Source organism: Enhydra lutris, unplaced genomic scaffold (assembly GCF_002288905.1).
Source record: "Enhydra lutris kenyoni isolate GAN:26980312 unplaced genomic scaffold, ASM228890v2 scaffoldscaffold12, whole genome shotgun sequence".
Classification (NCBI taxonomy): Eukaryota; Metazoa; Chordata; class Mammalia; order Carnivora; family Mustelidae; genus Enhydra; species Enhydra lutris.
The window spans coordinates 45,543,113-45,566,477 of NW_019154096.1; the positions used below are offsets into that span (position 1 = coordinate 45,543,113).

The 23,365-nt window shown below is 37.7% G+C and overlaps 1 protein-coding gene across 5 annotated transcripts in view; it reads left to right on the forward strand.

Annotated features, from left to right (window-relative positions):
• LOC111144830 (tankyrase 2) overlaps positions 1-23,365 on the forward strand; it is a 69,012-nt gene that overhangs the window by 39,910 nt on the left and 5,737 nt on the right. For 3 of the 5 annotated variants that reach the window (XM_022499342.1, XM_022499341.1, XM_022499340.1), the window contains exons 15-25: positions 491-656; positions 1,606-1,825; positions 4,454-4,563; positions 5,277-5,465; positions 7,438-7,690; positions 8,538-8,620; positions 10,012-10,132; positions 13,299-13,396; positions 14,265-14,339; positions 17,919-18,024; positions 21,775-21,961. In XM_022499342.1, the coding sequence (XP_022355050.1) occupies positions 491-656; positions 1,606-1,825; positions 4,454-4,563; positions 5,277-5,465; positions 7,438-7,690; positions 8,538-8,620; positions 10,012-10,132; positions 13,299-13,396; positions 14,265-14,339; positions 17,919-18,024; positions 21,775-21,961 (1,608 nt within the window). Of the gene's footprint in view, positions 1-490; positions 657-1,605; positions 1,826-4,453; positions 4,564-5,276; positions 5,466-7,437; positions 7,703-8,537; positions 8,621-10,011; positions 10,133-13,298; positions 13,397-13,756; positions 14,241-14,264; positions 14,340-17,918; positions 18,025-21,774; positions 21,962-23,365 lie in introns of those variants that run through there. The other 2 variants (XM_022499339.1, XM_022499343.1) reach the window with 2 other exon arrangements.

Consider the following 23,365-nt stretch of genomic DNA (forward strand, 5'->3'; position numbering starts at 1 on the left):
GTCGGGGAATCAAGCTCCACTCAGAGTCTGCTTGAGGTTTTTCTCTCTCCCTACAACCTCCCTCTCTAACCCCCTACCCCACCACCCCTCCGGCTCCTGTATGTGCTTGCTCTCTAAATAAATAAATAAAATCTTTAAAATATACTCACACACCTCAATTCTAGATCGAGTCTATAGGTGTTTGTTATGTTCTCTACAATTTAAAATATTTTTCAGGCAGCCCTCTCAGGTCCCCTCCTCCTTCGGGAGCTTTGTACTATCACTTTACTATTGCTCCCACCAAAAAGAAAAAAAGAAAAATGTTTATGTTTTTAAAATTTCCTCCCCACACCCTCCAAAAATAATTCCATTTCTGTTTCAGTAAATTTAGGTTCTATAAAATAGAAGCAGTGTGATCCCTTATGCAGTTGAAGAAATTTATCAGCTATATGCAATTATCTAAATTAAACATATCTTTGTGTTGCATTGCTTATGTAATTTTTCATTTCAGAGGACTTGTACCTTTGCACAATGCATGTTCTTATGGACATTATGAAGTTGCAGAACTTCTTGTTAAGCATGGAGCAGTAGTTAATGTAGCTGATTTATGGAAATTTACACCTTTACATGAAGCTGCAGCAAAAGGAAAATACGAAATTTGCAAACTCCTGCTCCAGGTATATTTATGTACTTACTGTGGACCTGATTTATTACTAGATGTTTATTATATTTCTAATAACTTTCAATATAAACTTAAACTGGTAAAGGGGTATGAAGCAAAGCTATATAATTCTCAATCTAGATTTCAGAATAAATGCCATGAACACTGTATTTTACTCTATGGGGATGTTTACCACACATAGATTTATTATTGTATAAAGCCAGCTATCATCAAGTAACAGTTACCTGATTATTATCCCAGTTTTTCCTATATACTTCTTTAACCTCAAAATATTTGATAGATTATGTAATTTATAAGCCAGATTTAATTTGGCACCGATAAAATTGATAGTACTGGTTTAATACAGGTATCCGTGTAGATATTTTACAGTAAAAACAAAAGTTAGGGTGCTTGGCTCGCTTAGTCAGTAGCTCATGCAACTCTTGATCTTGGGGTCATGAGTTCAAGCCAGCATTGGGCATAGTGCTTTCTTAATAAGAAATACATTAAATTTTTTTTAAAAAAGAAATACGTTAAATTTATACTTTATTTCAGGGTTTATGAAAATTAAGTTGTTCATGAAATTCTGCCTTATTTTGAATGTAGTTTAAATTTTTACTGAATTGCATTATAGGGGCTCCTGGCTGGCTCGGTGGGTATAACATGCAGTGCTTGATCTCGGGGTCATGAGTTCAAAGCTCACACTGGAATGGAGCTTACTTTAAGATAAAAGAATAATAATGATAATAAATAAGTTACATTATAAAAGCTCAATATGTTTAACTGCCTCTGTATTCTTTTTATTATAATTTTCTGTGTACTATATTAAATATAACAAACATGTTAACCTTTAAGGTAGAGTTTCCCAGTATAAAATAGGGGTTTTTGCTGTCGTTCCATTAACTATTTTCTCATAGACTAAGGGCAATCTTAAGCCAGTTCCTCTTTGTTTTTCACATGCTCAGCATGGTGCAGACCCTACCAAGAAAAACAGGGATGGAAATACCCCTTTGGATCTTGTTAAAGATGGAGATACGGATATCCAAGATCTACTTAGGGGAGATGCAGCTTTGTTAGATGCTGCCAAGAAGGGTTGTTTAGCCAGAGTAAAGAAGTTGTCTTCTCCTGATAATGTAAATTGCCGTGATACCCAAGGCCGACACTCAACCCCTTTACATTTAGCAGGTAAGTGATCGAAGTTTCACAGGTTTAAGCTCAATGTCTGAGGTTCATTTTACCAGAGTAAAATATTTCCTGAAAGTAAACTGAGAAGATGCAGTTCAGATATTTGCTAATGCTGCCATTACACCTGAGTGTGTTCGTACAGACCAACTATGTTCCGTGTTCACTTTAGTCCTGGTGCATTACCGCAGTGAGAACAATGGAAGGAGAATCTGCCAGTCACTGTAGTGCTTTGGAATCTCTATTCCAGTCACCGTAGTTTTAAATCCTTTTTCCTTGAGTGAGTTTTGGCTATAGAAACTTGAAAAATCAGCGTGCTTGGGCGAGCCTTCCTCATGGGAAGTTAAAGCTTTCCACTCTTCTGATGACAGCCATTAAGCACAAGCAGAAAAAAAAATCTTAAGGCTTTCAAAGATCACATAAACCTATTGCCAGAGTTGTTATATTAATTCATTAGGTTTGCTGTAACAAGGTACCACAGACCGGGTGACTTAACAGAAGATTCTTTTCTCCCAGTTTTGGAGATCAAGGCATTGGCAGCGTTGGTTTCTCCTGATGCCTCTCTTTTCGGCCTGCAGATGGCCACCTTCTAACTGTATCATGACTTGGCCTTTCGTCGGAGTTGTATGCACGTGTCTGGTGTCTCTCACTGTTTGTCCTAATCTTTTATAAGACACCAGTCAGATGCGATTAGGGCCTTCACTAACAGCCTCATTTTAACTTTATTACCTCTTTAAAGATTTTATCTCCTAATACAAAGTCACATGCTAAAATAATGACAGCCAATACAAGAATTTGGGAAACAGTTGAGTAGATAACATTTTTATAAGTTTCACTCATGAAATTGACACAGTGCACTTTTTTATTTTTTTCCAGTGCAAATGCACAGCATTTCAGTTCAGTTTCTTTAGCTGCATTGAAAATGCTAGGGAATGGGCCATTAAAATCACTGAGCTTACAGCTAATACTTCAGTGGTGTTACATTGTAGACATAATTTGACTCATACAAGTTTAAATACATATAGTTTAAAAAGAAAAAAGTAAATAGAGAAAAAAGTGATGCAGGTGTTTCTGCCGCTTTGTGTAATATGGGAGATGGAAGTCTATCCTTCTCTTTTTTTTTCTCTGTTTATTTTAGTCTTATAGTGTGAATAACTGAGTATGTTCCTAGTATTTAAAAGATAATTTTGGTTATGTGTGATTTGTATTTTTGAATTTTCACCCACTGTCCAAGGAAAAGAATTACTCTATATGTCTTTTAGAGAATTTTGAAAGTGGTAACCACACATTAACATGGTAAAAAAAGGCTTTTACTTCTACTGGCAATCAGGAGTTTCTCATCTATGCAGACAGGATATGACCTGTGTATATTTGAATTATGCTGTGTATATTCATTTACAGTAGCTTTTCTGTATCTTTATGGTAGCTTCTCTAGAACATTTAATAATTACTATTTAAACCCATGTTGTCGGGTGCCTGGGTGGCTCAGTTGGTTAAGCGTTTGTCTTCAGCCCAGGGTCCTGGGATCGAGCCCCATGTTGGACTCCATGCAACATGGAGCCTCCTTCTCCCTCTCCCTCTCCTCTGCTCCTTCCCTGCTTCCTCTCTATCATGCTCTCTCTTCCTCTCAAATAAGTAAAAATCTTGAAAAATACATATGTATAAATCCATGTTGTCTTTGTAAGTGGTAAATAGGTTGTATGTACAAAACATTTCTGCCCACTTGTGCAGTATTATACCTTGAGACCTGGAAGGACTTTGGGATTCATTGTAATACTAGGTTATGGTAGTTCTTTGGTTTTGTTTTCCCTCCTTGATCTTTAGATTTTTTGGCTTTAAATCCTTTAGCATAAGAATAAAAACTACAAGAAAATAAATGTGAAAAATATTTTGAACTGTTTTAAAGTTTCACGTGGTAGCTGGTTTTATGTTGACAAAGTTAAGTTCTAGATTTGCTCTCAATCTGTGATTACGCGTCAGATAAAATATACTTTATCATAAGACTGTACTAAGATAGCTGACAATTCCCAAGATGACAGCTAAGAGATTATGGCATATTTATAGTATACCAAGTTTTATTTCATGGCTTTAACAATATTAGATTTTGCTGCCATACTTGCAGAGATGTATATCCCTAAGAGCTCTCTCTACAAAAAGCATGTCTTTGTGTCCTTCTGGGAAAATGGGGTCCTGAGACCCATGCTGGTGTGCTGCCTCCTACTCTGCCGGCCACTTGTGTTCCTAACTTGGTTTTTATATACTTGAATGCCTTTTACTTGTAGTCCTTGAGACCACGTACCTGAGTTTAGGAAGTTGCATATAACAACAATAAAGCCAGGGACTTTGGTAGAAGACTTTAGAAGGAAAGATACAAGCAAATCAATCAGTTTTAACTTTTGAGAGTTTGTGAAATGAGTGAGTGGCATCACTGAAAGCTTCCAGCTTGAGACCAGTAGACAGTTTTTTCCATAAGCTAAATTTTTAATAGACTCTATTGGGGAATAATCAGATTTCTATAAAATCTCTCTCTCTCTTTTTTTTTTTAAGAATATATGTGCTTTTTATACAGATATATAGATGTCATTGTCTATAATAACAAGTGAAAGTAATTTTACTTCTTTTCTAAATTAGCTGGTTACAATAATTTAGAGGTTGCAGAGTATTTGTTGCAACATGGAGCTGATGTGAATGCCCAGGACAAAGGAGGACTTATTCCTTTACATAATGCGGCATCTTACGGGGTAAGTTCTTTCACATTACCTTTTAAAATCTCTGAAATTTTTTAAGTGGAAATCAGTATTGCAGTTCAAAGGGCATTTAGTTTGACTTTCTCATTTTATAGAGGAGTAAATATGAGGACTAAAGAGATTAAATAATGTCCAAGTCTCAATTCTGAATCTGTTGTAAGCGAGTTGTGTGACATGCAGCACATTTATCATTCATTGTATTACCTTCTTTAGCACCTCCTATTTTCAGTGAGATGTTGATGGTTTTGTTTATTTGTTGGTGCCAGGAAACCACTAGCACTCCTAGGAGTCTGTAGAGATTCAGATGCATTGTTCCTGAGTTCATAACAGCCTTGAATGTTCTAATCAGTATTGCCCATCTTCAGTAGTATAGTTGGAATAACTGAGAAAGGTTGCTGGTTTATAAATTGATGTTCAGCAGTTATAACACTTGAATAAATGAGAAATTGTTTAAGTTGTTTGTATTTATTTGGTTCCCATCCTATGTAGAATTCTTAAATATTTTCTGATTTCTCACGTTTATTGAAACGCCTACTGTAATTTTCAATCAACTATCCATAAATTATGATGTTGGGGAGAAACAGTTTTTCTTCTCCTTTCCAGAGAATAGGTTTGAAAATATGGAAAATAGGTATATAGCTAGTTTCTTTTTAGGAACTAAAATGTGATAATATTTTAGACTGTAACAGGAGTGTTTTCTTTTACAGCATGTAGATGTAGCAGCTTTACTAATAAAGTATAACGCATGTGTCAATGCCACGGACAAATGGGCTTTCACACCTTTGCATGAAGCAGCACAAAAGGGACGAACACAGCTTTGTGCTTTATTGTTGGCCCATGGAGCTGACCCTACTCTTAAAAATCAGGAAGGACAAACACCTTTAGATTTAGTTTCAGTAAGTGATGGACTTTTGAAAAATCTCAGTGCTTTTCTGATTTTTTAAAGTTCACTTGGTATGTATAAAATGTCTTCCTTGGGGTGCCTGGGTGGCTCAGTGGTTTAAGCCTCTGCCTTCGGCTCAGGTCATGATCCCAGGGTCCTGGGATCAAGCCCTGCATCAGGCTCTCTGCTCAGCAGGGAGCCTGCTTCCCCACTCTCTCTCTGCCTGCCTCTCTGCCTACTTGTGATCTCTTTCTCTCTGTCAAATAAATAAATAAAATCTTAAAAAAAAAAAAAAGTCTTCCTGGTGAATGTGGCTAAATCTATTTTTTTAGCCCATTTTAAACTTAGGACTTCTTTAGTGTTAAAATATAATATGTAAATAATAGGATTATCAATCAGTTATTGTATCCCGAGTGCTTTTGAAAATAGGAAAAAAGGCCCCATTTGGGGGGTAGAGATTACTTAAAAATAAAATCTTTAGGAAAAAAGTACATGGTATAGCTGCTTAAGTTAGTTGTTGGGAAACAAAACAGGTGCAGGCCCTCAGTAAAGACTGTTAACAGTAAAGGTGCATACTGTGCAGAGTCATAAAGGACATAGAGGTCTTGATGAACTTTCCCAGCCAGAGACATTGCCCTCAGGGTGTAGCCACAAAGCTTCTAGTAGGGATTCCCTTCCCTCCCACATGGCCTCTTCCCAAAGTTCCTATTGCTTACCTCACCAGTAGTGTTCATGAAACAAGCTTATTCCCCCAATTCTCTATGAAGTTTTTGTTCATTTAGTTTGGTTTTGGTTTTTTTTTCATTCCATCTCCCAAGGGAACTCGTATAGGTATTTCCATTGTAGCCTCGACCTCTGCTTTGGCCACTGTGACACAGGTGCCTCTCTTGCCTCGACCACTGAGGAAATTGACCAGGGCCATGGAGGGAAAGGGAGAAGAAATTCTAGTTGAGATGGAACGGCAGTCTTCCCTACAGATTGCTTTCTACTGGGAGAGATTCCACTGTTACAAGTTGCCCTGAGAAGCTGATTTAGTTCCACTGCATTGGAACTTAAATAGATTTTTCTCAGCAGGCTAACCGCCCAACAGTGTTTGCAGTATTTCTTCAGGGAAATGTCTTTCTAGTTCCAAACTACCCTGAGAGTGCACTTTTCTAGTTCATTCCATCCATTTGTTAGTCCACCAGACATAAGTGATGTGAAACAAAGTGCTCTAGAGGACAGGTGTGGACTTCAGAGTCAAATGGACCTGCCATAGAATTCCAGCTCTACCACTTAAAGTTGTACAGCTTTCATCTTGTGTGATCTCTAAGCGTCAGTCATGTCATCTATAAATGGGGGCAAAATATGTCTGGTTAAGGGACACCTGCTGGCTCAGAAGAGCATACTACTCTTGATCTTGGGCTTCTGAGTTTGGGCTCCACGTGAGATGTAGAGATTACTTAAGATTACTTAATTACTTAAAACATGTAAGATGTTTGAGGGTGCCTCGGTGGCTCAGTCTAAGTGTTTGCCTTCGGTTCAGGTTGTGATCCTGGGGTCCTGGGATCAAGCCCTGCATCGGGCTCCCTGCTCAACAGGGAGTCTGCTTCTCCCTCTGCCCCTCACCCCTGCTCATTCTCTCTCTCTCTCTTTCTCTGTCTCAAATAAGTAAAATCTTTAAAATAAATAAAATTGATACTACTATAACTCATTTTGGTGTTTTTCAGGAAATCATAGTATCAAAGTTAGATTTTTTTTTTATGCTCTGTCACTGTAGCAGTTTCTTTTTAATTTTCTGTGTCTTGAAACATGTTCTGAATTGTTTTATATTTAATAACAGTTTGGCGATATCACTTGTTTTACTTTTAATTGTTTTTATGTAATAGCAATTCTCTTGCACATCTGCTGAGTATTTGTCATATTTTTAAATGTATTCTATTGGTGTAGGAGAATTTTAAAACTTACTTATCACAGATTTAATCTCTCTCTGACACACACCCTAGGCAGATGATGTTAGCGCTCTCCTGACCGCAGCCATGCCCCCTTCTGCTCTGCCTTCATGTTACAAACCTCAAGTGCTCAATGGCGTGAGAAGCTCAGGAGCTACTGGAGATTCTCTGTCTTCAGGTCCATCCAGCCCATCAAGTCTTTCTGCAGCCAGCAGTCTTGACAACTTATCTGGGAGTTTTTCTGAGCTGTCTTCAGTAGTTAGTTCAAGTGGAACAGAGGGTGCCTCTAGTTTGGAGAAAAAGGAGGGTGAGACATTCTGTAAAAATAACTTTCTATCTTGTAATGTAGCCACATGTTTGTCGTCTAGAATGCTAACAAGTCATTTTTCAAACTTAAATACAACTGTTAGTATCAGATTAATTAACATAGCCTTTACGTTTTAGTCTTTTCTTGTTTTCTTTAAATGTTAGTAGAATTCCTAATGACACTTCTCCCTCGGAGTTGAGGCTTAATGAGTCTTATGCTGCTGACCTATTCTTTAGATGTAAATACGCTTTTTGAAAGGTTTAGAAGGCATATCAATATGCCTTGATATACCTCTTCCAGTGTATTATTACAGTTATGAAATACCTTTACTCCATGTCAAACTACCCAATTGTGAAGATCATCTTTTTTAAGAGAAAGAAAAAGACGCACATACTTAGTCTATAAAACTGTTCTCTTTACCTTTTACCTCCTCTCACCTTATGCAACATTGTGGAAATTGTTTGCATAAACTTTTTTGTGAAGTTGCTTACATTCTCAAAGATAAGGAATTTTTTTTTAGTGTAAATAAAATTGACATATTAGCTTCAGTATGGAAACTTACTTTAAAGATACAGTTAAAAATAATTTTTTTTTTATGAAAAGATGTTTTTTTTAATCTGTGTGTGCCCCACTGGTTGTTTTCTTCTAATGATGTTGAAATTTTTTAGCTTTCTCTTTTTGCAATTTTTAATGCTGTGTTCAGATACTCAGTATTATATCCCAAATGCCAATGAATATTTTCCTTCATCTTTACATTTTTCATGTGAATAGTAAACCACAAAACTCTGATGTTACAATGTTGATATACATTACTTTGTTCATTTGTTCTGGATTTTTTATTTTCCAGTTCCAGCAGTAGATTTTAGCATAACTCAGTTTGTAAGAAATCTTGGACTTGAGCACCTGATGGATATATTTGAGAGGGAACAGGTGAGTAGATGAATTGTTTTGCTTGGTTTGATTTTCTGTAAGACCTCAAGGAAAAATTAGGACATACTTGAAATGCCTTGGACCATTCAACCTGTTTGTAGGAAGAGGAGAATGGTTTTTTAAGAGACTGGAAATCAGTCAGTCTTCTAATTTGGCTATCTTGGAATTTCTGTTTAGTTTATTAGCACAAAAAGATGGACTCTGATGGAATTTTTAAAAAAATACATGGAAACACATTAAAGTACGCATTCTTTTTAAGTGCATATGAGACATTCTCCAGAATAGATCACATATTAAGTCACAGATCAGACCTCAACAAATACAAAAAGATTGAGATCATACCATGCGTATTTTCTGACCACAATGCTATGAAATTTGAAGTCAACCACAGGAAAAAGTCTGGAAAGACCATAAATACATGGAGGTTATACAGCTTGCTATTAAACAATGAATGGGTCAACAAGAAATCAAAGAAGAAATTTAAAAATACATGGAATAATGGACTCTCATGTAGTAATAGTAAAGTAGTTTTCTCTAATGGAAAGCATCACTTATTTAGCCCCAAAGTAGGTTATCTTTGAGCTCTGGTCAGTTCAGTTGTGTCAGTCACTACGTACTCTAAGTCTGATACTTCACTAGCCACTATGGGAAGGTAATAGGAATACTGGGTATATATCTGGGCTTTTCTAGAACAGTCCTACTTTAAAGTACACTGTCAGGATATATTTACTGATTTTTTTTGGTACGGAAAATATGGTAGTTATAGACTTAAATCCCTAAGGAATTTTTGATCTACTTAATGGAACTCTAACAGTGTATGAAGAAATAAGTTTTGGCATAGATTTTAGAAATTCAAAGAAAAGTTACTGCTCTCTGGACTATTCAGGGAAAGCTTCATGGAAGATACATAAATAAAACAGGATTTCTGAATGTCTTCGGTTTCATAAAGTGGGAATAATATATTTGAGGGAAAAGGAATAGTTTGAACCCTGAGGCAGAAGTACCAGTTAGCATAGTCCAGAGTCTGGAGGAAGCAGTAAATGAATCGTATAAATGGGTTGGTTGTAGAGTGATGGTGGATATGTGCATTTTTGTTTTGCAGTTTAAGTCAGCTCCGGTTCTTAGGCTAAATGAAAACAACTATATTTATATTTAAAATAGTTATATTTAAATGACTATAGTTATATTCATTGAGATATTTTTGGTAGTTCATATCTGAAATTTAATTAGCTGTAACTTTTCAGGTTCAATTTAATAAGTGGTTTGTTTTCATTTCTAAGCTGTTCACAAAAGCTGAAGTAAATGTATAAATCTAATACATTAATAGAACACCGGTATGTGAATGTCCACCAAATATAAGTCTCCTAAACAATTTCATCCTCTTTTGTCAGATCACTTTGGATGTATTAGTTGAGATGGGGCACAAGGAGCTGAAGGAGATTGGAATCAACGCTTATGGACATAGGCACAAACTAATTAAAGGAGTTGAAAGACTTATCTCTGGACAACAAGGTATTTCATTTTAAATTAATGCTGTCATCAGTTTAACAGTTGGCATCAGACAACCCTCAGCTTACTAAATGATAATTAATAAATCTGTGAGAGTGAGTCCATTCAATATGAAGAACACTAGAATTTGAGAATCCTGGTACAAGTCATAACACTGCTACTGTTACGTTTCCTGAGCTTCTGCCAGTAATTATGTGAACCTAAGTAAGATTTCTGGGCCATTCAGAAGTTTGGGAATTTCCTTTGCTCTGAAATTATTCTAGCTCTTAAAATTTTATGATTCTAAAAGATCAGAAACTTGAATATTTCCTTTCTTAGGGTAATATAATAGGCAATGCCTAGACATTCAGGCCTGCCCATAAAATAATGTAAATCTCTTTTGTTGTAAATGGCTACATTCTAAACACTTGTAGTGGAAGTACTGGGAAAACTTGTTTTCCTGTTGTAATGAGGAAATCTGGGAAAACAGCATTGAGTAATATCTTTAATTCTTCTGAATGTTAGTACTTTAAAAAAAATGCAGATTGCATTTGTTACGTTAACATTTCCTGTGTACCAGGTCCTGGGTAGAAAGGTGAAGTGTTCTAAGTATCAAGACCCATAGTTAAACTGAGGGCATGATTCACTGTCTCTGGGGTTAGATACTTCCTGTCATTGAAGTCCTGGCTATACAACTAGAGTCCAAGAAAAACCTAGACTAACAAAAACGAAGACATTTTCAGGGGAGGATGTATGATAGGCAGGATAGGGTCCATCTCTTGAAAAAATACCTCTAAAAGTTAGGTGATTGAAGTTAAGGAATACTTTAAACTGGAATTCTGGAATAGGACCAACTAAAGGTAGATGCACTTTACTTGCCTGGCAGGGTCTAAGGCAAAAATGTTTAAAATGTGAGGTAGTCTGGAATATGTCTTATAGATCACAAAATTGTATAAGATAAAAAGGAGGGAAGACCCATGGCTCCCTGGAATGTTAGTATACAATATAAAAAACACCAAAAATGAAGAGAAACTAGAACTCTCAGTTAGTTGTGGGTGGATGGCCATCATGACTCTACTAGAATAATAGTAGGTAGATCTGGTAGGATAGAAATTCCAGTGGAGTACTAGACTAACAAGGATCATTTAGGGAAGAGGCAGGTTAAAAAAGGAATCAGGCAGTGTTTGTTTATTAAACATACAGTGTCTGGGATACAGTTATTAAGACAGGGCTATATGTACCCTAATGTTCATAGCACCAATGGCCACAGTCGCCAAACTGTGGAAAGAGCCAAGATGCCCTTCAACAGATAAATGGATAAAGAAGATGTGGTACATATGTACAATGGAATATTACACCTCCATCAGAAAGGATGAATACCCGGCTTTTGTAACAACATGGACAAGACTGAAGGAGATTATGCTGAGTGAAATAAGTCAAGCCGAGAAAGTCAATTATCATATGATTTCACTTACTTGTGGAGCATGATGAGTAACATGGAGGACATTAGGAGAAGGAAAGGGAAAGTGTATTGGGGTAAATCAGAGGGGGAGACCAGCATGAGAGTGGACTCTTGAGAAACAAACAGGGTTTTGAAGGGGAGGGGGTGAGGGGATGTGTGAACCTGGTGGTGGGTATTAAGGAGGGCACGTATTGCATGGAGCACTGGGAGTGGTGCATAAACAATGAATCTTGGGCACTGAAAAAATTAAGATGTTTAAAAAAAATTTTTTTTAAAAACTACATTTAAAGGCTCAGGAAACGATGGCAGAAACAGATACACTGCCTCCACATGGCAGAGGTATGTAACTGCATGCCACCTCTGGTCTGTAGTCACTCTGATAACATCCAGCTGCATTTGCAAAGGAACATTCATTCCTACATGAAGGAGAATTTTTACGGCACAGAATAACTGTATCTGCTCTAGCAGATCAGGGTCACTTGCCTGCATAAAGTTACTACCTTTCTTGTCTTCGTTTGAAGCCATGATTCTATACATTTTGCAGAGTGGAACCGCAGTAGTCTTCTGACAGTCTATCGTTTTGCTGGATTAGCCCTAGCTATCCATCAGTGCATCAAGTCAATAGATGACTTGTCCTCATCTTTGAGCACTGCTGAAACATCTTAGGATGGTACACAGGTTCAAGCATGTGTCATACTCTTTATTTTATTAAGTCTTTATTCGTTGAACTATTCCCTTTTGTAAGTCTCCACACTTCTTGTAGATATTGTAATTCAGCTATATCTGTAAGTCTTTATCAGAGTTTAGCATGTTGATGGTAGTCTTGTTATTCCGACTAGAACAGTGCTCTAACTCTCCAGGAGCAAACTGCCATGAGTTGAGCCAGCAATAATGAATTTGATCCCTACCTGGGAAAACAGCAGAGCATTAGGGATCTTGTTGTAGGGACTGAGGGAGAGGTGTGTGTTCCAGATACACCAAAGAAATTAGAAAATTCTGTTCAACACTCCATTTAAAAACTTAACAGTTATCTTAACTACTGACATTCAAGAAAACACAACATTCATTGCTGAATTAAAAACTGTTAGTGGTTAGAAGAAACAATTCAGTAGTTAGTAAACTTTGTCAAGTTAATCATTCTGAGATGATTCAGAATTACCTGAGGCTAGACAAGTTTGTCATAATTCTTCCTCATATTTACAAAAATTAAAGGCTAAGTGCTGAAAGGGCTGTATAGTTAGTGAAGGAAATAACTGAAGAAAAAAATGTGTGACAAACTTAAGAAAAGAGATAAAGAAAAAAAAGATTTTCTGAACTATTCCCAGAAAACCCTTATAGCTTGTGTCAAAATTAGTAGTCTAAATGCAGTGTGGTGTTCTGGTTTGGATCCTAGAACAGAAAAAGGAGGACATTAGTGGGAAAAACTAGTGAAATCCAAATAAAGTCTATAATTTACTTACTTAGTGTGACAGGTGCACTGTGGCTATATAAAATGGTAACACTGAGGGAGCATTAATGTTCTTAATGGTAACATTAGGAAGTTTAGTGAAGGGTACACAGGAACTCTCAATAGGCTCTCAGCCTTCCTGAAAATCTAAATTCATCCAAAATTAAAAGTTTTTAAAAATCAGTAGTAAACATCATAAATCAAGCAGCTGTTTTTGGTTGATGTTAACTTGGGGGCGTTTTTTGGCATATATCTTTTTACCTTCAAATTTCATTTGCTAGGTCTTAACCCATACTTAACTCTGAACACCTCTGGAAGTGGAACAATTCTCATAGATCTATCTCCTGATGATAAAGAGTTTCAGTCTGTGGAGGAAGAGGTATGTTCATATACCTTAAATGAATGTTGGTTCAGTAGCTAAACTTCCTAGAGGTTTCCAGATCTTAAAAATATTGTAGGGTTTTTTAATTGTCCTTAACTCTTTTACCAACTGGAAAACATTCAAATTTAGTATTTAAGGTACACTCCCTCAATAAACTTTAATTCCAGTAACTTGGTTCAGACTACAATTAATACTAACGCAGAATTCTGTTGGAAAAGAGTTTACTGTCGTTAGGGGGGAAAAAAAAAAAGAAAATGCCAATATTCCCTCCCTTCATGAAGACAATTACAAAGCCCAGTATCTCAGACAAAACCCAGAGTATGTGGATGCTACTTATCCAGGAAATTTTTCTTCTAGATATCTTTCCACAAAACTCTTGGATCCACTGAAATCTCTGAATAGTGCCTTACACTTTTGAAGAACATGTGTGTGAGGAACACAGAGATAAAAAGTTAAGTAGGACTGAGTTCTAAAATTCAAGAAACTCCAATTCTCGATGAAGTACAAATTGTGCTTTATTAATAAGGGCGACATGAATTGGAACAAATAAGTGATTGCTTTGTTTTTTAGCATGTCAGGTGATTAGCTTTGTGTGTTTAACTCACCTGTGCATCAGTTTCTTTTTTTCTTCCTTTAGTTTGCATTATATAATTTTCACTTGTAAATAGTTTTCATATTGACTAGCTAATTATCTCTAGAAAACAGTCCTTGTGAATTTATAGGACTCCTATTCCTTAAACAACAAATACATCAAAATCTCATTTTGTATTCTCAAAAACAGAATCATAGGAGTCAAGAACCATGTTGCCCATATCAGAAAAAACAAAAGTTAATACACATGTATTTGACATATTTTTTCCACCAGATGCAAAGTACAGTCCGAGAGCACAGAGATGGAGGTCATGCAGGTGGGATCTTCAACAGATACAATATTCTCAAGGTAAGAAGTTAGTGAAAATAAAGTTTTCAGAGACCGTGGTTTTTCAAAGCTTGAAATGATAATTAACTTTCATAAGACTATAATGATCTTTCTAGCCTAGTAAGTCTTTGACATAACATCGGGATATTTTGAGAAAGATGATATCCTTGGAAGGTTGAGAGTCTCAGAAATCCCTGTACTGTTGTTTTGTTTTGTTTTGTTCTGTTTTGTTTTGTTTTGTTGGTGGTGGTGGTGCTGTTTTCATAATGAATAATTCAGCCCCTCTTGAACATACTAAAGTTAGCATATATGCCTTATCTTGGAATAACGATAAATCCTGTAGGTTTAGGACTTTAAATATAAAAATTACTATTAAGGTACTCTGTTATATAACAAAGCCGAATTTTTTTGTGTGGCTCAGTGGAGGTCTCCATCTTATAGCATGCTTCCTTTTATTTGTCCTGAGACTACTCCAGGTTTCTCTGAGTCCCCCTACATGTCACTTTTCTGTAATTTCAGTAGTACTCCTTCTATATCTTCATCTTTTCCAAAAACAGTCTTTAAAAAATGTTGTGAGTCATTCACATGAGAGTCCTTTTTCTTGACTTTCTCAGGGCCTTTTCCAGCTTTGCTGTGTTTTTCTTGAACTACAGCAAGCAAAAATGCACACTCTACTTGAGATGCATAAATATTTTTGTGAGCTATGCTCATATATCTTAATAATTCTAAAGACAATTAAATGTGGCAAATGTTTTTGTAATACCTAAATTTTACTTTATTTTTTTTAAGGATTTCATTTATTTATTTGATAGAGAGAGACAGTGAGAGAGGGAATACAAGCAGGGGGAGGGAGAAGCAGGCTTCCCACTGAGCAGAGAGCCCAACATGGGGCTGGATACCAGGACCCTGGGATCATGACCTGAGCCAAAGGCAGATGCTTAACAACTGAGCCACCCAGGTGCCCCTATAATACCTGAATTTTTTTTTTTTTTTTTTTTTTTTTTTTTTAGATTTTATTTATTTATTTGACAGACAGAGATCACAAGTAGGCAGAGAAGCAGACAGATAGAGAGAGGTGGAAGCAGGCTCCCTGCAGAGCACAGAGCCCGATGCGGGGCTCGATCCCAGGACACTGGGACCATGACCCGAGCCGAAGGCAGAGGCCCCAACCCACTGAGCCACCCAGGTGCCCCTAATACCTGAATTTTAAACTCAAAAGTGAATAGTATCAAATCTTTAATCTGTTTTATATTATTGTTTCAAGAATAATAAACTATTATGAGTATAATATTAGATGTCATATTTTAGAGTTAGTGAATACTGAAACTATTGAGATTGCTTTGTTCATACCGTTAGATGGTTTATTTTATTTTATTTTTTTTAAAGATTTTATTTATTTATTTATTTGACACAGAGAGAGTTCACAAGTAGGCAGAGAAGCAGACAGAGAAAGAGAGGGGGAAACAGGCTCCCTGCTGAGCAGAGAGCCCAATGCGGGGCTCGATCCCAGGACCCTGAGACCATGACCGGAGCTGAAAGCAGAGGCTTTAACCCACTGAGCCACCCAGGCGCCCCCCCCCCCCCCGTTAGATGATTTAAAACAAAAGCACACATTATTCAGGTAAAGGAATCCTACTTCTGGAAGCTCCGTTTTATTAGTTTATATCATAGTAGGACAAGAGTGACACCTTGAGATTTCTATTCATGAACATATATAATAATTTTTAATAAGACACAATTGTGCATATAACAGGCAAATTTCAGTCAAGTCTGCATTATCTGCAAGTAGTAACAAAATGTATAGAGATTTGTTAAGGGTAGCGCAGGAGAGAGGATATGTCTTTGATTTTCAAAGTAGTTAAAAGTTGAGAAAAGGTATGCTGTTTTCTTCCTCTGTAAAGATATTTTAATGCAGGGGCGCCTGGGTGGCTCAGTGGGTTAAAGCCTCTGCTTTCGGCTCTGGTCATGATCCTAGGGTCCTGGGATCGAGCCCCGCATCGGGCTCTCTGCTCAGCAGGGAGCCTGCTTCCTCCTCTCTCTCTCTCTGCCTGCCTCTCTGCCTACTTGTGATCTCTGTCAAATAAATAAATAAAATATTTTAAAGAAGATATTTTAGGGGCGCCTGGGTGGCTCAGTGGGTTAAGCCGCTGCCTTCGGCTCGGGTCATGATCTCAGGGTCCTGGGATCGAGTCCCACATCGGGCTCTCTGCTCGGCAGGGAGCCTGCTTCCCTCTCTCTCTCTCTCTCTCTCTCTCTCTCTGCCTGCCTCTCTGTCTACTTGTGATCTCTCTCTGTCAAATAAATAAATAAAATCTTAAAAAAAAAAAAAGATATTTTAATGCAATATTTAATGAATTTTTCAATGACAAAACTTCATTTTTGTTTTTTGGGGAGGGGTTTTTGGTTTGTTTGTTTTTTTTGTTTTTTGTTTTTTGTTTTTTTACATAAATGAGATCTCTGTGTCAATTGTGTTCATTGATTACATCTGTAGTGGTATTTTGAGTTTTTTGAGCCAAGGCTAAAACCACCACCACCCAGATGTGCTCTGGGACCAGCAAGGGGCTGTAACACCTTTAAACACAGCCAAGAAACAGCTCTAGGATTATGATGTTTAAGCCTAGAAATACTCAAATGAGGGGTGCCTGGGTGGCTCATTGGGTTAAGCCTCTGCCTCTGGCTCAGGTCATGATCTCAGGGTCCTGGGGTCGAGCCCTGCATCAGGCTCTCTGCTCGGTGGGAGCCTGCTTTTCCCTCTCTCTGCCTGCTGCTCTCCCTACTTGTGATTTCTCGGTCTCTGTCAAATAAATAAATAAAATCTTAAAAAAAAAAATAAAAATATGGGCGCCTGGGTGGCTCAGTGGGTTAAAGCCTCTGCCTTCAGCTCAGGTCATGATCCCAGGGTCCTGGGATCGAGCCCCACATCGGGCTCTCTGCTCAGCAGGGAGCCTGCTTCCCTTCCTCTCTCTCTGCCTACTTGTGATCTCTGTCTGTCAAATAAATAAATAATCTTTTAAAAAATAATAATAATAATAAAAATAAAAATAAATACTCCAAATGAGACCATCTTTAATGGTTCTCCAAACAAAACTTTTAGGAATTGGAAGGATAGGGAAGAGTAGAGGGTATGTCTCTGTGTTTCTGTACATGTCTTAAAAATGGTGTTTGGTGTGGCTATTTCAAATATTTTTAATTAATAACAGATAAAGATGATACTTCGAGCCAGATAAAGCAGGAGGAGGTTGAAAGAAACTGTCTCTTTTTAATATTTATATATAGAACTCCACATACCTGATTGGGAGATGTTTTAGTAATAATTCTAAATTAGAATGGAAGTATTTTAGTCAACAGTATTCCTGACCTTCACATAAGGCTATATGTAGCTTTTTTTCCCTTTGAAGTTTTTGATTTCCAAAATGTAGCTATATTTTTGTCTTTATGTTTGAGACCAAGTATTTTTAGTTGACTGAAATAAAACATAGTTTACATTTCAGAAAAAACTTTTGCCTCTCTACTGGCTGTGTGGACCATTTTAGTTAAGATGAACAAGTAGGTAAGTAATTATGAACTAAGATTTTTATTTTTCTGATTTCTTTTTTATAGATTCAGAAAGTTTGTAACAAGAAATTATGGGAAAGATACACTCACAGGAGAAAAGAAGTTTCTGAAGAAAACCACAACCATGCAAATGAAAGAATGCTGTTTCATGGTAAGATTCCTCTTCTCCGAGGTACCTGGCTGGCTCAGTAGGGAGAGCATGCAACTCTTCATCTCAGGGTTGTGAGTTCAAACCTTACTTTAAAAAAATTTTTTTAAAAGTGTTTTCTTCCCCTATCCTACTACCATCCTCTTCTACATTTTTTTTTTTTAAAGATTTTATTTATTTATTTGACAGAGATCACAAGTAGGCAGACAGTCAGGCAGAGAGAGAGGGGGAAGCAGGCTCCCCGCCGAGCAGAGAGTCTGATGCGGGGCTCAATCTCAGGACCCTGAGATCATGACCTGAGCCGAAGGCAGAGGCTTAACCCACTGAGCCACCCAGGCGCCCCCCTACATTATTTTTTAATCATGTATGAAATGAGCCTATTTTTCTCATGCCACTTTTTTTTTTTTTTTTTAAGATTTTATTTATTTATTTGACAGACCAAGATCACAAGTAGGCAGAGAGAGAGGGGGAAGCAGGCTCCCTGCTGAGCAGAGAGCCCGATGTGGGGCTCAATCCAGGACCCTGGGATCATGACCTGAGCTGAAGGCAGAGGCTTTAACCCACTGAGCCACCCAGGTGCCCCCACTCTCTCATGCCACTTTTTTTTTTTTTTTTTAAGATTTTATTTATTTGACAGAGAGAGATCACAAGTGGACAGAGAGTCAGGCAGAGAGAAAGAGAGGAGGAAACAGACTCCCTGTGGAGCAGAGAGCCCGATGTGGGACTCGATCCCAGGACCCTGAGATCATGACCTGAGCCGAAAGCAGAGGCTTAACACACTGAGCCACCCAGGTGCCCCTCTCATGCCACTTTTTAAAAATAAATACTATTTCTCTAAATACTAGATTTATATTTGTATTCCCAACCTTTTTTGAAGTATATTTTATAATGTATTGTTTATAAATAGGTCACATAAGGACAAAATATAGAAATGGAAATGTTGACTATTCATATTTTCCTCTTCTCTTTATATCAAAACTGCATATTACGATCACTCTGAGAAATGGTGTATTTTACTTTTAACTAATTGATTGCCTTAAAATTAAAACAAGGTCTGAGGTGCCCCTGGGTGGCTCAGTCATTAAGCATTGGACTCTTGACTTTGGCTCAGGTCATGATCTCAGGAGGCCAAGCCCCAGTTGGGCTCTGTCTCCACTGAGTGTGGAGATTACCTAAGAGTCTCTCTCGCTCTCTCACTCTCACAAAAATAAAAGTAAAATGAAACAAGGTCTGAAAATCGCCTCAGAAGACCATACACATCCTGTTCTGCCTTTGATTCTAAGTATCAAAACTACAAATAAGTAAATAGAATCCTTTTTAAAAAGGTGGGGGGGGTCGTTAAGCTGCTACCTTCAGCTCAAGTCATGATCCTGGAGTCCAGGAATTGAGCCCCAAATCAGGCTCCCTGCTCAGCAGGGAGTCTGCTTCTCCCTCTGCCCTTCACCCTGCTTGTGCTCTCTCAAATAAATAAGTAAAATCTTTAAAAAACAAACAAAGAACTACATTTAACTTCATTGTGTTAAAAGAGCCATTATCAGTCAAGGGTGCCTGGCTGGCTCAGTCCGTATAGCAAGTGATTTCTTAATCTTGGTTTCCTGAGTTCAAGCGCCATTTTAGGGATGGAGATTACTTTAAAAAATAAATAAATCTTTTTTTTTTTTTTAAGCCATTTTTATAATTGAACTTAGGGAATTTTCAGAGAACTTAACGTAGAATTGAGAGCAACTTTATTTTTGAAATTTCCTGAGTTTTTTTATGTTGCAAACTAACAGATTTTGGTTGGTCTTTCTTTTTTTCTAAGCAGTGTGGAGCCCAACGTGGGGCCTGAACCCACAACCCTGAGACCAAGACCCGAGCTGAGATCAAGGGTCAGACGTCCAACTTACTGAGCCACCCAGGCACCCCAGTCTTTCAAATTTATAGCAAAGATGAATGTAGATAGTAATACAGTGTTTATCAAGTCTTCAAGCACATAGTAGTCCCATCTGTTTTTTTATTTGGCTTTGATTACAGAAGATTTTTTATAGACCTATAAAGTTCTATAGAACACAGCATTTTAATTTCACAGTCCTTTGGAAGAGTGGCTATAGCAAACTGAATTGGTACATAATATCTAAATAACATTTCTCATTCTGAAATCCTAAAAATCATTATGATAATCCCTTGTCACAGAGTATGATTTATTTATGTACTGACTTGATAAAATGAATGATTTATCTATTTTATAGTATAAATGATTTTGGTTTTTCCAAATTAATTCACATAAGTGATTCTGTCCTTCAGTATATCTACAGAGTGGAATTCAGCATATTTTCCCATCTCCTTATGAACAGGGACACTAATCTTGATGAATCAGTGAACTGTTATATTGGCTTTCCCCAACACCCACCCCTCACCCTACTCTCTGGCCTGGTTCCCATGACTACCTCCTTCCCTTTGGCTAAGCTCTTCTTGGCACACATGCAAGGAACAGGAAGAAAGTAGTCAGTATGCAGAGAACAAAGAACACACCACATTTGCAGATAGAATTTGGTATAATGGGATGACAGGCAGAGAAGTGGAAGGATGGGAGAGAAGAGTTATAAAGAAGAGAACAGGGGCGCCTGAGTGGAGCAGTCAGTTAAGCCTCCAATTCTGGGTTTTGGCTCAGGTCATAATCTCAGGGTCATGAGATCAAGCCCCATGTAGAGCTTCATGCAGAGTCTGCTTAACACTATCTCTTCCTCTCCCCATTACCCCCCCCCACACACACACACATACACCTGCATGCGCTCATGCTCACTTGCTCGGTCTCTTTCTCTCTCCCTCTCAAGTAAGTAAATCCTTAAAAAAAAAAAAGAAGAAGAAGAAGTGAATGAACATGACAAAACCACATTGGGGATGCCTGGGCAGCTCAGTCAGTTAAGTGTCTGCCTTTGGCTCAGGCCATGATCCCAGGATACTTGGATAGAGTCCCATATTGGGCTTCTTGCTCAGCAGGGAGCCTGATTCTCTTTCTGGGTGCTTTTCCCTCTGCCTGCCACTCCCCCTTCTTGTGCTTTCTCTCTCTCTCTCTGGCAAATAAATCCTTTTAAAAAAAATAAAGGGGCACCTGGGTGGCTCAGTAAGTTAAGCATCTGCCTTCGGCTCAGGTCATGATCCCGGCGTCCTGGGACCAAGTCCCACATTGGGCTCCCTGCTTAGCGGGGAGGTGCTTTTCCCCTCTCCCTCTGCCTGCCACTCCCCCTGCTTGTGCTCACACTGTCTCTCTCTCTGTCAAACAAATAACATCTTCAAAAAAAAAAAAAAAAAAAAGACCACTTTGGCCACTTTTGATACCTAAAAAATGTACACAGATGTGTCAGTGTAAGACTTAATTGCACTCACCACTGCTATATTAGGTAAATTGTGTGAAACTCTTGGTTCTGGATTTATATGGATTTGGGGTCTGGAATTTAACAACTTTAACATTGGTATTTCAAGTAATCTTTCCTTTTTCTAGTTAAATCTGTGCGTGTCTTTTTTTTTTTTTTTTTTTTGACATCTCATCCACCACCTTACTAGAAACAGCAGTTGGTATTAGCAAGTCTTCTAAAATAGTTATTTATTCTAACAGCATAAACTAGCTGACAGTTAACTTGTTATACTTGTTTTTTTATATTCTTTATTGTGGTATTCAGGTATGTCTGTTTAGGAATTTAACTTCAAAGAACGTTTCATTTTATTTTTCTTCTAAGATAATTTTAAATTGTTACTTACCTACCTGTATTTTAGGATCTCCCTTTGTGAATGCAATTATCCATAAAGGCTTCGATGAAAGGCATGCCTACATAGGTGGCATGTTTGGAGCTGGGATTTATTTTGCTGAAAACTCTTCAAAAAGCAATCAGTATGTTTATGGAATTGGAGGAGGTACTGGGTGTCCAGTTCACAAAGACAGATCTTGTTATGTTTGCCACAGGTAAGAGATTACTTGTTCTCATTTTGTTTATTTAAATTCAATTAATTAAATATAATGTATTATTTGTTTCAGGGGTATAGGTCTGTGATTCATAAATCTTATATAATACCCAGTGCTCATTACAGCACATACCCTTCCCAGCGTCCATGACCCGGTTACCCCATCCCTCACCCCCTTCCCTTCCAGTAATCCTCAGTTTGCTTCCTATGATTAAGAGTCTCTTATAGTTTGTCTCCCCCTCTGGTTTTGTCTTGTTTCATTTTTTCCTCTCTTCCCCTGTGATCCTCTCTCTTATTTCTTAAATTCTCATTTATTTGGTAAGAACTGGTTTCATATTTGAGAAATTTGGAGAGAAGGGCATCATGTTGGACAACTTTAGAAATCCAAGCTAGGAATGTTTCAGGTTGTTTTTGGCCCTCTCACCAGTTGTAATTATAGCTAGTATTTATTAAATAATCTGTATAGGATAAGCACAGTTCTGAGCAGTTGACCTATTTAAATCATTTAATCATTGGAACACCTAGTGTTTTAAAGAATTTGGAATAGACAGTATCTTTGGACTTGAGAGATTTTATTGTGTCTCTTAAATATTATAGGAATGTAGATTTTTTCAAAATACGTTATTCAAGAAGCACCTGGATGGCTCAGTCAGTTAAGTGTCTGACTCTTGATTCTGGCCCAAATCATGATCCTCAAGCCCCATGTTAGACTCCATTGCTGGGTGTGGAGCTGCTTAAGATTCTCTCCCTCTCCCTCTGCCCCTCCCACTCCCATTTAAAGTTTTGGGGGGGTTGTTTTTTTAATAAGAGAGAGCACATGTGAGAAAGATCACATAGGGAGAGGGAGAAGCAGACCCACAGCTGATGAGGGAGCCTGATGTGGAGCTCAGTCGCAGGACTCTGAGCCAAAGGCAGACCCTTAACCAACCAAGCCCCCCAGGCCCCTGCTCCTCCTATTTAAATAGAACTCAAATGCTAAAATGGCATTACTTGCCAAGCCTACTTATTTCATAGCAATGCATGAGGGAGTCTCTCTTCTGCTGTGATAGGATCCTAGAATCTTCAATTTACGATATTACAACTTGAAAAGTTATCACAAAACACATCAATCCCTTTTAAAAAGTACATTAATATCAAATTACTTTGTACTTTCTTTCTCCACTTTTAGTTACCCTGGTCTAATAACTCAGTTGTTAAAATCATTTAGATAACTTGCCCCTGTTAATAAACTCCTCATAGGTAAGCACAAATTATCTTTTGCCATTGGAAAAACTGAGTAAAATTAATTATTGCAGTTTATTCTATAGTTAGGGCGTTTCTATACAAATCTAGAACGGGGCGCCTGGGTGGCTCAGCGGGTTAAAGCCTCTGCCTTCGGCTCAGGTAATGATCTCAGGGTCCTAGG